The 15,818-nt window shown below is 30.4% G+C and overlaps 2 protein-coding genes across 2 annotated transcripts in view; both read right to left on the reverse strand.

Moving 5' to 3' along the window:
- LOC129962769 (uncharacterized) overlaps positions 1–4,977 on the reverse strand; it is a 51,363-nt gene extending 46,386 nt beyond the window's left edge. Inside the window, exon 1 of the mRNA XM_056076765.1 lies at positions 4,839–4,977. Coding sequence (XP_055932740.1) covers positions 4,839–4,977 — 139 coding nt within the window. The remainder of the gene's footprint in view (positions 1–4,838) is intronic.
- A 2,832-nt stretch (positions 4,978–7,809) lies between these two features.
- LOC129963602 (structural maintenance of chromosomes protein 2-like) overlaps positions 7,810–15,818 on the reverse strand; it is a 55,135-nt gene continuing 47,126 nt past the window's right edge. Inside the window, exons 20-23 of the mRNA XM_056078071.1 lie at positions 14,819–14,944; positions 14,537–14,688; positions 13,014–13,161; positions 7,810–8,049 (exon numbers count right to left, since the gene is read on the reverse strand). Coding sequence (XP_055934046.1) covers positions 7,939–8,049; positions 13,014–13,161; positions 14,537–14,688; positions 14,819–14,944 — 537 coding nt within the window. The 3' untranslated portion in view covers positions 7,810–7,938. The remainder of the gene's footprint in view (positions 8,050–13,013; positions 13,162–14,536; positions 14,689–14,818; positions 14,945–15,818) is intronic.

A 15,818-nucleotide genomic window follows, 5' to 3' on the forward strand; every position in this document is an offset into this window, starting at 1 on the left:
ACAGCTGGTAATTTTTACACAAAATTACTTTTCAGGCTTAATGACAGTACAATTGATGCATTATGTTTTTTAAAATGACATTTCAAAAATTTGTAATAGTACCACGGACTGAATAGTGATATTTACACATTTTTGTGATTTAAATAAATAAGATGTTCCTTTACTTTTTTGTGATTATATACTGTTATAATTTATAAGTTACAAATTATTTTTTGTGATATTTACACTCTCTAACAAAACTGGCAAATAAAACAAAGAAACACCTGTGTTTTCTTTCTTTTTCTAATATTTCTAATACCGGTATCCCGGTATTAAGATTTAAAAAATACCGAATACCGGTATTGAAATTTTGGTCCGGTATTGCAATCCCTAGATACAATATACAAAATAAAATCTCACTGAGATTAGGAAACACGTATTTGGTAGGTTAAACTTATTAGAAACATGACAAATTACGAAATTGATTGATGAAAAGCTATTCAACTTACATTTTTGCAATAACACTCCGATTCCAAGTTGTAGGTTTGTGTTGCGTCTGACAGATTGTTCTCAACTTCTGACTTTCTGTTGCAAACATCAATATTTTTAGCAAATAAAATTAAAAAATGAAGGTTTCTTTTATCAAAAAGTATGTATGATTACAAAATAGGGCAAGTATAATTTTCACGTTCACATAAATTGATCTGATGCTACCAAATCTTTTTTCACCATAGCTGTGAATTAAATTCAGAATAAAATTTCCATAACAATATTTTGTAATGATCTTAATTATCACCTAGCTTTCTTTCCAACCTGTGCCTATTATAAAAAATTGGTCATGATTGCGTTAATGAATAGGTTCGAACATTTTTGAAACAAAGATTGTCAAGGAAACCAGAAGTTCCAAATAAAAATTTTAAATTCGAAAATATCATGGATCGTTTGCTAGTTTCATCAAATTATTAATATGAAGCAGAAACATTTTTCCTTCTTAAAAAAACTATTTGAGGGCTATATAATATTTTTTAATAACAAAGGATATTTAAATATATAAAATCAATGTAATCTTTAATAAAAATAATCAGCGGGAGTGATTTCCCAAAAATTTCCTCCCATTCTCTAATAACTTTGTCATGCTAGAGAACGAGCTGTATGGCTCTAGCGTACAATAGTTAAGAAAAATTAACCTTTGGCGGGAATGTAGCATTTTTACTGAATGCATCGTATGATCTTTGGCGATTTTTTTGGAGATTCATCGCTAGCACGCAGTTAAGAGTATATGAAAATCGAATTTCAGTTTTCGACAAGTTTTTCTTAACCGATTTAAACACAAATTTGACACAAAACTGCACTTTTAGTCACAAAATCCCATACCTATTTTGATATATTTAAGGCAAAATATTTTTTAGTTCTCGCGTTTACATATTTTTAAAAGTATAGACCATCCGACAGTCAACTTGTAGTTGAATTTGGTTCAAAATTTGACAAGTGTTTACCGAATCTGTGTACCGAATCTTATCTATCTAGCTCTCTTCATTTTACAGTTATCGTGTTAACTTATATTCGAACTGCCAGAGTGATTTCTTCAAAACGGATTTTGCTCAAAATCTGATAGAAATCTACAAAATTGGTTTAAAGCCCTTATACCAAATTTTAACCATCTAATTACACACGTTTCTGAGTTATCTTTGTCACAGACAGACAGAGGGACATTTTCCAAAAATGTGTTTTTCGAACTCGGAGGGGGGGGGGGACGTGGAGATTCGTTAAAATCTTGAATTGAATTTTGTGACAATTACTATACTTTCTATGTACTACGTATACGAGAAATTAAAAAATGAAAGTGTGTGCATGTTGGCACTTTACAGTACAAGCCGTTTGACCTATAGCTACGAAATCTGAAATTGGAGGATAAAAATGTGCATCCTGGAGCATTTTTTTTTTTTTTTTGAAATTTTAATTACAAATGTTAGTTCAAAATTACGCCACATTTTGGTATTTTTCAGCAATAACTTCCAAAAACATTGTCACACAAAAATGAATTTTATACCATCTTTTCAAAATTTAAAAAATTGCAGTTTCAATGGTACTAACTAAACAGTCATTCGAATTTTTACTTTCTCGTAAACGTAGTAATAGAAATCGTCAAAAAATTCGAACTCGAGATTTTGAAGAATCTCCACGTTTTAGACTTCACTGAGTTCGAAAAACACAATTTTGGGAAAAATCCGTCCGTCTGTCTGTTTTTGAAAGTGATAACTCAAAAATTCTTTAAGCTATACGGTTGAAATTTGTTATACAGTCTTTACACCAAATTCGCGTATTTCTATCAAATTTTGAGTAAAATCTGTTCAGAGGAAGTCCGTCTGTTCGAATATAAGTTAACATAATAACTACAAATCAAAAAGAGCTAGATAGTTAAAATTCGGTGAACAGATTTAACATCAATAGTGTAGGCACCCGCCAAATTTGGAGCCAAATCCAGCCAAGAGTTGACAGTCTGTCGATTCGTACTTTCAGAAATAAGTAAACGCAATGACTTATATATCAAATTTATAATGGATATTTGTGATTGCAAATGCAGCTTTGCGTCACACTGTTGGTTCGATCGGTTGTGGAAAACGTGTATAAAACACAAATTCGATTTTTGGATTCCATTTGCTCATTCCTGGGATTAATCGGTATCGATGTCAGAACAGATTCATTGGAAGTGCTAAATTCAAGACAAAAATTAATATTTCGTGATAGCTGTAACGTCAGTTCCATGCAAGGGGTTCTCTGGCATGGCAAGAGTATTAGAGAGTAAGCGAGAAAGCGTATTAGAGACCACTCCCACTAAATTTAAAAATAATTTTTTCATAGTTACTAACAATAGATGACATTATTGCCCAGAAATTCAAACCGTTTTCATTTTTTCATCAAATATTTACTGGCGTGATTTTGGCTGTTGTTAAAAGCTACAAAGGCAAGGTTTTATTTTATTTTATTATTTATTTATCAATTCCTACTATTAGCTCACACTCTCTCTATAATATATATATATATCTTGTTCAAATTTTCAATCGTTAATAAAATATTTTTTATTCATCCACTCAAGTTCAAATACATTTTTTTAAACTTACAGTGGATGACACTTGATGTTAATACAGTGTTTTTTCCAAATATTAATTAATTAATTTTCTCCAGTAATTTCTATTTGGTCGCCAAGTTTGTCACTAATTTTGTAATTATTTAGTAAAAAGTAACTAAAATAAAAAAAAAATAAAAACTTTTTTTGTTGACCTAAATAGGAATTGACTTAAAAAATTGTTTTATATATCACTTGTTTTTTGCATATGTGTGTATCATAAAAAAGTGAAGTAACAATTTCGTGAAATTAAGAAGACGAATGAACCGTACATTACGTTTCAATAGTATTTTTATGCTTTGGACTGTCTATTGGAAAGGTTCAATGCACAATAGATAAAAACTTAAGATAATAAAAATAACGTGGTGTCAATGCGAGAAAATTTGGCAGAATCATGGTCATTTATGTAAATACCTAAACGATTTAGTTAAAATCAAGTATTTCCGGCATAGCAGCTCGTTGCTTCAGTCGACTAGTAATTAATAATACTCTCGATTAATAATAAAATTCTATTAATAAATGTGTGTTAGCTTTCTACTAAGGAACCATTGGACTTGGAACTACCGAATTAGAACAAATATTCTTTTGAGTAGAAATGTGTACTAGGAGCAATTTTTTTAATTAAAATGACAGAGTTTTCTTCGATAAATTTCAAAAATATTCTCACACAAAAATTATAAATACAGTTTTAAAATACAAATCAGTAATCCTTTTACTGATGCAAATTTAAACAATTCGCAAGCAGTTTCTCTTGAATTTCGAAATCTTGTGAAAATTTTCTTTAAATAATATTTTTATTAATATTTATCATTATTGCAATAAAATTAAAATCGCTTCCAATATTTCTAGAATATTAAATCGCGTGTTTTCTTACATAGTTGGAGTCATAGGAGTAAAGATTTGTTTTACGAAGAAAAGGAAACGAAGACCAAAAATGGATTCGTTAAATACAGGAATATTGTTAGCCAAAAGGAAACAGTAAAGCTCAGGGATTTACTAAAAATTTATTAGCGATGAGACAAAAATGTATGTTTGTAGCGACAGCAGTGATAATGAAAAAAGAAAAAAAAAAAAAAAGCTTCATTGAACAAACACCTTACTGATGGGTGGTTAAGGCATAAGTTGTTCAATATGCCCTCCGCTACTAATTGGAAGCGCAAAACGGCATGATCCACAACAGATCGGAGGGTACTTGTACTGATACAATGGATGTGGTGAGTGATGTTTGCCTTCAAATCTGCTAGATTCTACTCCGCCCGCTGTATACGACATTCTTCAGGTACCCCCAAATCCAGAAAGCACACCGGTTTAAGTCTGGGGTACGTGCCGGCCACGTTATTGGAAAATGGCGGCTTATGATCTTATCATCTTCGAAATGAGCACTCAGCAGCTGTTTCACAGAAGTAGCAATGTGTGGAGGAGCGCCACCTGATGCTGCCGAAGTACCAGAAGGACATGGTTACGCAAAAGTGCTGCATACCGCTAGCTAGTATCCGCAGGTGTGATCACTTTGAAAAAAAAAAAAAAAACGGACCGACGATAAACACTACCATTATTCGATAGTGACCTTTTCAGACTGACGAGGTAATGGCTGTAAATGGAACGGATTCTCGGTCGCCCATATCCTGCAATTTTGCGTATTTACAGAATCGTGAAAAGGGAAGTGGGCTTCGTCAGAACACAGAATGTTCCATGGCCATCCGGGCAAGAAATCGTAGTGCAAAAAATTCACGTGCTTCCAGGTTAGCATGTAGCAACTGCTGCACGTGAGTTATCTTGTACGGATAGCAGCGCAAGATGTTCCGTAGGACTTTAAGCAACGTGCTGATCGGCATATCCAGCATTCGGCCAATTCCCCGTGAATCCAGCATCACTGTTAGTCTGTTCTTGTAATGCTGTAATCACATCTTCTACTGCCGCAGCCGAAACTGGTTTTCTTCCTCTACTCCTGTTTCACGTCAAATGAACCGGTCTCTTCGAATTTAGCAACTACTTTTTGCAGACCACTTGTGGTTATTGGACCCGATTTTATGGATTTTAATGTTCGAAACTTCCTGATAGCTGTAAGGGCACAGCCATCGTTCTTATAAAAAAACTTCAAGAGCAGAGCGCGATCCTTCATAATCAGAATCATGTTAAAGCATTCTGGCAAAGAACTGGTGCTCTACATTTTTATACTGGTGCTACATGTCTGCGGTGCAAATGTCACGTACAAGTAATTCGCATATCTCAAAACAATGTGAACCGCGACAGTGCCATCTATTCGCACATTTTGGAGTTTCTTTTTCCCTTCCTTCGCCAAATAAAATTCCATTACCTCACGATTGTTCTGCTAAAATATCAAGTCATTCTGACCAGTAGTTTTAAAATGATCGATTTTTGAAATCGTAACTTTAATTATAATCACCCGGTATTTTAGAATTCTAAAGCACGTTCATGTTTTTTACTGTAATATTTTCAGAAGTTATTGCAAAAAAAGCGCCAAAATTTTACTTAATTTTTAATTAAATTCTCAAAAGATTAAATTGTTGAACGGTATACACACGCACTTTTCCTCTTTATTAGTAGTACAGATAGGGCGGCAAGAGCGATATAGTCATTTCAGTGCCGCTTTGTTTTGCTTTTTGTTGTTTTCCAATGCGAGAAATAACAAGAAAAACTCTGAATAATATTGTTTTAAGTCAATGCGATGTTAGTTTATTCTCAACCAACGTATATGCGTTATGTTTGAAATTAATAAAAAAATATAAGATGGTATATATATAAAATATATGGAAAGCGGTAGTAAAAATTAAAAATCTTAAGATAATATGCATTTAAATATATTTTAATTGTGAAAACCTTTGATATTTTCTTTTTTATTTAACCGTGTCATGATATTACTTTGAAATGACTAGATTTTAGTATTTCTAGAAAACAACATTTTTAAAAAAACTATTCTTAAAAACTTGAATATATTGAAAATCTTAAACTAAAATATGCATTACATTAATGTTTGATCGAAAAAAAATTTCAAAATATGCATCGTTTCTTTGCCTTTTGTTATTTCACGACTTCTATATTTATAAAAATTAATTCTAACTTTAAAAAGAATATTTTAATGAAATAGAAGAGATCTTTACCTTCCATTTCATCTATCGCCTACCCCTCCTTTCCAACCTAGGTCTGAGAATACTTATTTTACAATTACACCACAAACCATCAGTTTATTTTGCACACTATTTTTAAATCTAATACAACATTTAGGAATTTTCCTAATTTTTTTTTCTTTCCATTTTCAAAATGGTATATATATAATTATTTGAATTCTACCAAGAAACAAATCATCAAAATATTCATTAACAAAATACAAATAAGAATGAAAAAGCACATATAAATTTTTACATAAAAAATAAATAAATTCGCCTATGAACATTTATAATACTGTTTACTTCGAAAACAGCATTTTTATGAGAATTTTATTAATTTCAGATAAAAAGTAAAAAGATGCTTTTCTGTATTCTGTAAGAAAAACAAATATTAACAAATGTGAATTTATTAACATTTATTCAACTCCAATAGAATAATATTTAAAATATGCATATCTTACTTTTTTTTTGCCTGTGGTACTTATTTGAATGAGTTTCTTTCTTTCCAATTTTCACTATAAAAATGTTCTGTTAGTAGTTACTTGATACAGAAGTTCAGTCAATTACATTTAAAAACTGAAACACCTTTTAACTTGCGATTCTGAACTATTTTCCTCTTAACATGTATAAAGAAGTTAATATACTAATACTAGTTATATAATTCAGACCTAACATATTTCTAGAATTTTAAGAACTTTCGCAATTGATTCCACTCACATAACAACTTATTTCTTTAAAAATAAATATGAAAATGCATTGCTCGATTTTGCAACAGGAATGCTACACAACTTATCTTTAGTGAAATTAGGTAATGAACATGGTTCCAAGGGCATGACCTTACTATCAAGGCCCATCTGATTGGTTCACTGTATTTGTAAAACAGAAAAATCAGTTAATTTGCAATATTTCTCGAAAATGGATGAAGAAAAGTAAAGTGTCTCTTGACAATATATCTAGGGGTTCTTAGTTTTCAAATGGAATAAAAATTAATGTAATTCAGTACTTTAAATAATATTATTAATTTTCTTGACCAGGAAATTTTGTTGTATTCTCTCACTCATGTAGGAAATAGTAAAAAAGGAAAACAAGTGATCATTGAAGATGCATCTAAGCATCATGAACTTTAAAATGAAATTAAAATTTCAAAACAATAGCTACAGTAATTAAAGCTGTGAACATTCTGTTTTGCTTCTTTCTTTTTCTGATACATTGTACCAATGAATAACCAATATCCAGTATTCTTTTCCAATATATACTAATAAATTCGAATTCACGGCCCACATAACAAACAAACTTCATATAAAGTATGCAATGCTTTTTAAGGCAACATTTTAATTGTATAAGAAGAGAAAGTAATTTTCAGTAATATCCATTAGCTTGTATTTTAAAAGCATACTTAATAATATATTTGCAGTTTGAAACAATTTCTAATTCAACATTTATTGTGTAGCTCTCAAAGCAAATGAGTGGCAAAATTATCAACCCAAACAACTTTTTTCAAATGCAGAAAAGGAATCATTACTTTTGCAAAGAAATCAATTTGTTATCTGTAAAACACGCACACACACACAAAAGAAAGAGATCATGATGTTTTATTTTAAAATTTATAAATAACCACAAAAATGTACAGATTAATGATAAAATGCATAAAAGTGAAAAGTATTTTTTTCTTTCTTTCTTTTTTTTGAATAAATGAAAGTCCAATTACTGCTTCTGAACAGTTCGGCTGACAGTTGACATGCCATCAACAAACTTAGTTCTAAACAGAACATTGGCATTGCAATGCATTCCTTCCTTCAAAGATACAAGTATGAACTGAAAAAATAAATAAGTAATGATAGTAAAGAAAATGCCAAGCAGGGGATAATCTTAATTTTATTGACAAAATACAAAAATATGCTTGCATTATGAATCTCTTATAATTAGTACATAAAAATTTCCATTTTATATTATACTTTACATATTAAAATATGTCAATACTTTACATATTTACATTATTACATAAGCCCATTGTCTTATAGAATAACAATCTAAATAAGTTTATTAATTTTTTTTACAATGAATTAAAATTTTATGATTGCATTAAACTGTTAACTAAATTTCTTAAATTAAATTACAAAATATTTAAAATATTGCATTTATTCAAATGATGCATTCTTTAAATCAGCGGTTCTTAACCTATGGGTCGCGACCCAAAATTGGGTCACGAAGCATATTTCTTGGGTCACGCTGAGTCGAACCAAAAAAGTTAGTAATACACCAAATAATAAGTAATACCAACTCCTCCTAGAAGAGTTATTCCCTAATACAATGTTTCGGTTTTACAGCTCTTCGCGAATGGCCTTCCGGAGCAAAGCTGGTGAGGGCGTACAAGAGAAGCGCGCCAAATATTTGACCTTTGAGACCGGATGGATGGGGAACTCTTTCCCAGCGCAGAGCGTCACATTTTCTGCCTTTTACAATTGGGGTGAAACAGAGTATAGGAGGTGTTGGTAATATGAACGCCATTGCTTTGCATGCGCGCAGACTCATTAAGCTCTCTGTCAAAAACTCGTTTCTGCGTATTGTATTGTGTTGTGAATAACAGTGAAACGTGAATACAAGCATTTTAGAAACAAATTTTGTCTTATTATTAATAGTGAAGTGATCAAGTTGCAGTGTGTATTGTAATCACCCTAATAATGGCAAAACGTGAATACAAGGAAGCATTTTTAGAATTAGGTTTTACTTGCATTTATGATCGAGGAGTGAACAAGCCGCAATGCGTGTTGTGCAGTGAAATATTAAGTAATGAATCGATGAAACCGAACAAACTTAAAAGACATTTTGATGCAAAACATAAAATTTTTTCCTTTGAGGGAAAAGATCGTACTTTTTTCGAAAGAAAAGAAGCCCATTTAAAAAGACAGCGTTTGGATGCACCAAGTAGTAGTGGTTTTATAAATTCTGCCAAACAAGCTACACTTGCTTCTTTTCATGTGGCTTGGCATATTGCAAGACAAAAGAAACCCCATAATATTGCTGAAAAACTTATAAAACCTGCTGCCATTGACATGGCACATATCATGTGCGGAGATGAAAGTTCAAAGGAATTACAAAAGATACCATTATCAAATGATACAATTCGTTTACGAATTAATGATATGTCATTTGATATTAAGAATCAACTTATTTCTGCTATAAAAATTGCTGGTTTATTTAGTATTCAACTGGATGAAACGACAGATGTAAGTAAAGATGCTCAACTCATGGTTTATGTGCAGTATCCAGGTTTAACAGATGATATACAGGAGGACATTTTATTTTGCAAACCAATGTCAACAACGACTAGAGGTGAAGACATTTTTCTTATGGTCGATTCGTTTTTTAAAGAAGAAGGATTAAATTGGAATCAGTGTTTCAGTATTTGCACCGACGGTGCAACTGCCATGACAGCATCTCGAAAGGGATTTTCGACAAGAGCAAAACAAATGAATCCACAAATTATATCGATTCATTGTTTGTTACATTGACAAAATCTTGCTTCAAAAAAATTATCACCCGAATTATGTATCGTTATGGATGAAATTGTTGCGGTAGTCAATTTTATCAAATCAAGAGCTCTTAACTGTAGAATTTTCTGCGAACTGTGTTTTGAATTTGGTGCAAAATACGAACATTTATTATATTATTCTGAAGTTAGATGGCTGTCCCGGGGCAAAGTTGTTCAAAGAGTGTTATCATTACGGACAGAAGTCGAATTATTTTTGAGAGAAAAAAAAACACCCATTAGCATCTAAATTCTCCGAGTTGAAGTGGATTACTCAAGTTGCTTATTTGTCAGATATTTTATTTGAAATAAATAATCTAAATACGTCTATGCAAGGACGTAATCATACTATTATTGAATTAACTGAAAAAATTACATGTTTTAAAAATAAACTCAAATTATGGAGAAATAAGGTTAAAGTAAAGAAACTTGCTTCATTCCCGACTCTTAATTTACTTGTTGAAGACAATAATATTGATATCACAGATTTTGAAATACAGAAAATTATTATTAATCATTTAGAAAAACTAATAGCAGACTTTGATCGATATTTCCCTGCAGACGATGTTTTCAAATATAATTGGGTTCGAATGCCATTTAATTTTGATGTAAGTGATTTGCATGAGGAATTTGTTAATATTGATCAATTTCAAGAACAATTAATAGAAATACAAAGTGACCAAGCACTTCGATACAATTTCTACAAAAACACTGAATCTTTATGTGCTTTCTGGTTAAAATTAAAAACCGAAAAGCCAATAATTGTTAAAGAAGCCCTAAAAGTATTATTGCCCTTTTCAACAACATATATGTGTGAGGCTGGTTTTTCGGCTCTGTGCGTAATCAAAAACAATTACCGGAACAAGTTAAATCCTGAAATAGATATAAGGTGCTCCTTGACAAGCATTCAACCAAGGTTTGAAGATCTTTTAAAATGTATTCAAGCGCAAGGTTCTCATTAAAACTGTACGACTTGCATTTAAAATTTAAAAGACTTAACATATGTATTGATATTTCTTTCTTTTTTTTTTTTTAGGAATAAGTTAATTAAGTTAACTGTTAAAATGTCAACTATTTTCAAAAAGTTATAAATATATTTTAATTTGGTCAATAAAAATTATTAAAAACACTTGATTATTAATTAAATTTTCCTTGGATCGAAAAGTACTCTTGTTTATCTTTATTATTAAAAAAATAAATAAAAAATGTGTAAGTTAAAAAAAATCATCATCGTGGGATTGAAGATTTTTTAAAAATACGATCTAAAATAAAGCAATGAAAAAATTTTGACTATTTTTTGGGTCGCGACATGAACATATTTCTCAAATTTGGGTCGCGGCTTAAAAAGGTTAAGAACCACTGCTTTAAATGATTTGTATATAAAAGACAACAAAAGATCTCAATATCTATTACTTAAGGATGTTATCAAAAAAAAAAAAAAGTCTTTGCTAACCAATTATATGAACTGTACTTTCATTTCACAACTGAATTATTGATAGTTAGCAATACTTTTTATTTTATTTCAAGCCTTTATGTAGCTACCTCGTTCTTCATTAATTTATGCCTACATCTAGAGTAAGTTGCTATTTTCTGAAGTAACTGGTTTAATAATAGAACTCTGAGTTTCAACACATCAACATATTTTATCTGCAACTGTGTCCAATATGTTTTGCAAAATATTTAATAAAACACTCATAACTCATACAGTACTTTAAAAATAGAAAGACATGGAAATTATATTTACAAATATTTAAATATTTTTCTCTCGGTAAAAAAAAAAAAACAGTGATAAAAATTGCAAAATTCAATAGCCAGTAATTGGAAATAATAAAGAAAAATAACACATTAATAGCTAATGAAATCTTAAGGAAAAATTATACAATTCTATTATAAAATATACTTAATAAATTATAAGAGTTAAAAGATTTAACCAACAGCAAGATGTAAATATTTTAAATATATTTTGCAGAATTTAAATAAGAAACTGCATAAAAATTAAAATAATTTACTAATGGTAAAGTAACAAGAAAAGAAATTTAAACTCATTATATGATCAAATGATTTTGCAGTGATGCAGGTTAAGATTTTCAAATAGTTGATTACAATGGGAGGGGGGGGGTAAGCATTAGAAAGTATCATAAATATCAAATACAGTTTACGCTTTATGAAACCACAAACCTCTTTAGTCTTTGCAAAAATAATATTGTGAAGTGGAGAAAAATATTGTTAAAGCAAAAATCCTCTATTATTTTCTTAATGACTGCTTTTGTTTTATTATCTTTGTTTACTTTCAAATTTTTACGGACACTTAATGTTTGACAATGGATTGTAAAACCCTCAGCGCTTTTGCGCATGCGTTGGGATGGGTTTAATTCGACAAAATAGGGATGAGAGGAAAGATGAAATGAGAATATGTTTTTATTTAACGATGAAGACTCGCTGTTTTACGAGATGTACACATTACAAATAATTAAGTAATACAGAAGGAAAAAGGTACTAATGCACATTAAAATATTTTAGAGCAATTTTTATTTAATGTAAGGTGCATAAACATTAAATTATGAAGAATAAATAAAAAAAATTCTGTTCTTAAAATTATGTTAATAACTTTTTTTTTTACAAAATAATGATCTTTTTTATATTAAAATGCTTCTTTTACATATGCCATTAAATTTTTTTTGACAATATTTTAATTCCTCGTTTTCTGCTTCTTGGTCACAATATTTAATGATATTATGTAAAAATTTCTTCATACCATTTCTGAAAGCTTTTTTTACCACTTTTGGCTACCCATATCAATACAAAATTTTCAGTTAAAATAAAATGCTGTCAGAAATAACACAACACTCACATACACCTGAAAAAAAAAAAAAAAAATTGAACTAAAAAATATCTAATGGGGGGAAATCCAAGGTCAAAGAAAAATACCAGAAATGCGATCATTGTTCTGCGTCTCACCCCTTAATGAGATGGAATCAGCGAAATGTGGTCGTCTCAAAATCTGTTGACAAATACTATATGCCATTTTTTTAATCATCTTCATATTCCTCTTTTTCTTTATATCAATTTTAGTACTTTGCATTTTATAATTTGAAATACTTGGTATGCAAATACTAAGAAAATAATAGAGACAAAGAGAAAGAAAGAAGGATATTTTCACCATATATTGACAAAATTCCATAATTTTTCCTCCTTTAGCATAATTTTTAAAGCACAATAATAGTTAGCACAAAAAAAAAGCGTATCTCACCTGTGAAGCTTTAAAATGCATCTTTAGCATTTTTCCAATATTTTGTGTATGAGAGAGATCCAGTGCAGAATCTACTTCATCTAGAATATATATGGGAGCAGGACTAAACAGCAACAGAGCCAGAATAAGGGATAAAGCAACAAGTGACCTAGATTAAAAATATAATGATAAATAATTTCAGTTTTCAATGTAGTATAAAATCTTAATTCTTCAAAAAGCAACCAAAAAAGATAGAAAGAGTTGCAATAACAGTCGATATGAGTAGGCACATATGTAGACAGATTAAAACAATGGGCATGGATCTCAAGGTGATGTCACATAGGCTATTTTAAACAGAAACAAAAGTGTTAGAGAAACACTCTAAAGAACATAATTAGGAATAGTAATTAATTTAATAATTATGGATACATTATATTACTGTAGCTCCAGAAGGCTAGTCATTAAAGAATTAGAATTCTGACACTACAACACCCAAAAAGCAAAAATAAATTTTATATAACTTACAGAACACTATTCTAAAAAGAAAATCCAATTTATAAAAACCTCATTAAGGCAATTTTTGTTTTTAAATCTAGATTCTTAAATCTAAAAGAACTAGCAGGAGAATGGGGAAATAAAAATGCTAAAATAGAACAAACTTCTACCATAATTTTTTTTTTTTTTTTTATTAAATAGAAATTATAAAATTGACATTAGAATAGATGTAAAAAAAGAAAATCCAGAATTTTAGGGTAACTAAGATATTGTTAAGTTGGTATTTTAACCCAAAAATATGAAGAAAGGCACTCTGTAAAATATTCCTATGCTAAAATTGACTGGTTATATATTTTCCCATCACTTTATGAAAATAAGCATCTCAAAATATTTAATAAAATTAAAATCCATTTACACTGGTGTTGGTAATACAAAGTATTTATTAAACTTTATTCATCTTCATGCATATTGTAAAAATGAGCAGTTGAGTGAAAGTCCAACATCTTTTTTCAATCAAACCTTTAATTTGATACAGCCTTTTCTGTTCTTAAATGCTAGTTGTTTAACATAACATTTTGGCAAGCCTTAAGCCCCCCACACACACACACACACCATTGAGAAAACCTACTCGCAACTGGGGAAAGGGGGAAAGATATAAGCTGATATTAAAATTTAGCAACTTTTTTAAAGAAGCTGCAGATGAAAATCCAATTAAATAATATTAATAATGCAATAACTGATGTAGTAAATGTTTCACATTTTATGGAAACTGTAGGGAGTATTTAAACAAAGCATCAAAGTAAAATATTTTCATTTGCAATTTTCATTCATATAGGCAATTTTATTTCAAAAGCATTAAAATGTGGTACAAACTCATTTTATTCTAGCATGATATTCTTAGGAGGGAGAGGCTCTTTTACAGTTAATTTCATATTCTTTTGGCATTAATATATTGTAAAGAATAAAAATAATGAAAAAATTAATTTGACAAAATATAGGAGAGAGGATAAGAATGCCATCTACTTAAACACTGATGTCAAATTACTCACCTTTGACCTCCACTTAATTCATTAAGAGATTCTTTCCAAATATCGCCAAATGCCACTTTAAACTCCAGTCCTTCAAGGACAGTTTTCCCTGGTTGGGGCACAAGCTTTGCCTGTGAGCCAGGCAACAAGGTTCGAAATATAGAACCAAAATCCTACATAAAAAAATGACAATTAATACTAAAACACATACAAGAAGGGGGAAAATATTATTGCTGCATTGCTTTTGAAACTTTTAGTCATAGTAAATTCAATTTCAGAAAGTTAAACTAAAATATCACTTACTTTGTTGACATTTTCACAAGCACGTACAACAGCAACTTTCTTCTGTTCATCCAGTTCTTTTATGAGGTTTTCTATGGATGCTTTGTCATTCATGACAATGTTCTTTTTACCAATTAGATTGTCATACTGCAGGATAGAACATATATTGAATCAAACTAAGTATGAAGACAGCAATGCACAATAACAAAAAATACAAGCATACACAAACTAGGATTTTTTTTTTTTAAAGTAAGTTCTACTTTGTGTGTATATACACACAAACTATCTACCAATAAGTATTTGGACAACCAAACAAATGAAGATATCTGCGGATGTGTAGGAAACATTGGTATTAGTCACATGAAAGATGCCATGAAATTCAGAGCTGTTTGACTTCGTGAAAAGCATAATTTTTGGATATCATAAAAATGGCCGATCCTTAAGGGATATATCTAATGATTTAAACATTCCAAAATTGACAATGGCTTTAGTGATTATGAAATCGAAAGTGGTGATTGTCAGAATGTGCCTCGACCCAGCAGGCCCACAAAACTAAGATATAGAGACCAAAGAATGATGTCCAACGAAATTTGGAAAAACACACCAAACCAATGGTTCACATACTCCAGAAGTTCCAAAAAGCACCCAGGCCTGTTGTTTTGATAAATACTATCTGCCAGGATGATGCCATTTGAAGGTTTTCATGATCATACTGCCCTTCCGCCAAAGCATTTGATTAAAAAAATCCAACTGCGCTGCTTCAATGAGATGTTGCAAGGCATGTTGAAACTGGAAAAGGTGCAATCTCTACCTGTTGGATGGCAATTTGGACATGGGTTTGACATATGCATGGAAAATGCCTTTTGCCAGATTGCTTTGTGTCTACAGTAAAATTTGACAAATGTAATTATGGTCTGGGAATGTTTCTCATAGTATGGAAGCCCTTGATAATTCGACCCAATTCATGATAAGCTCAATGCCAAATCCTATTCTACTATTCTAGATAATAATGTGCTTCCTA

Source organism: Argiope bruennichi, chromosome 3, assembly GCF_947563725.1.
Source record: "Argiope bruennichi chromosome 3, qqArgBrue1.1, whole genome shotgun sequence".
NCBI classification, from domain to species: Eukaryota; Metazoa; Arthropoda; class Arachnida; order Araneae; family Araneidae; genus Argiope; species Argiope bruennichi.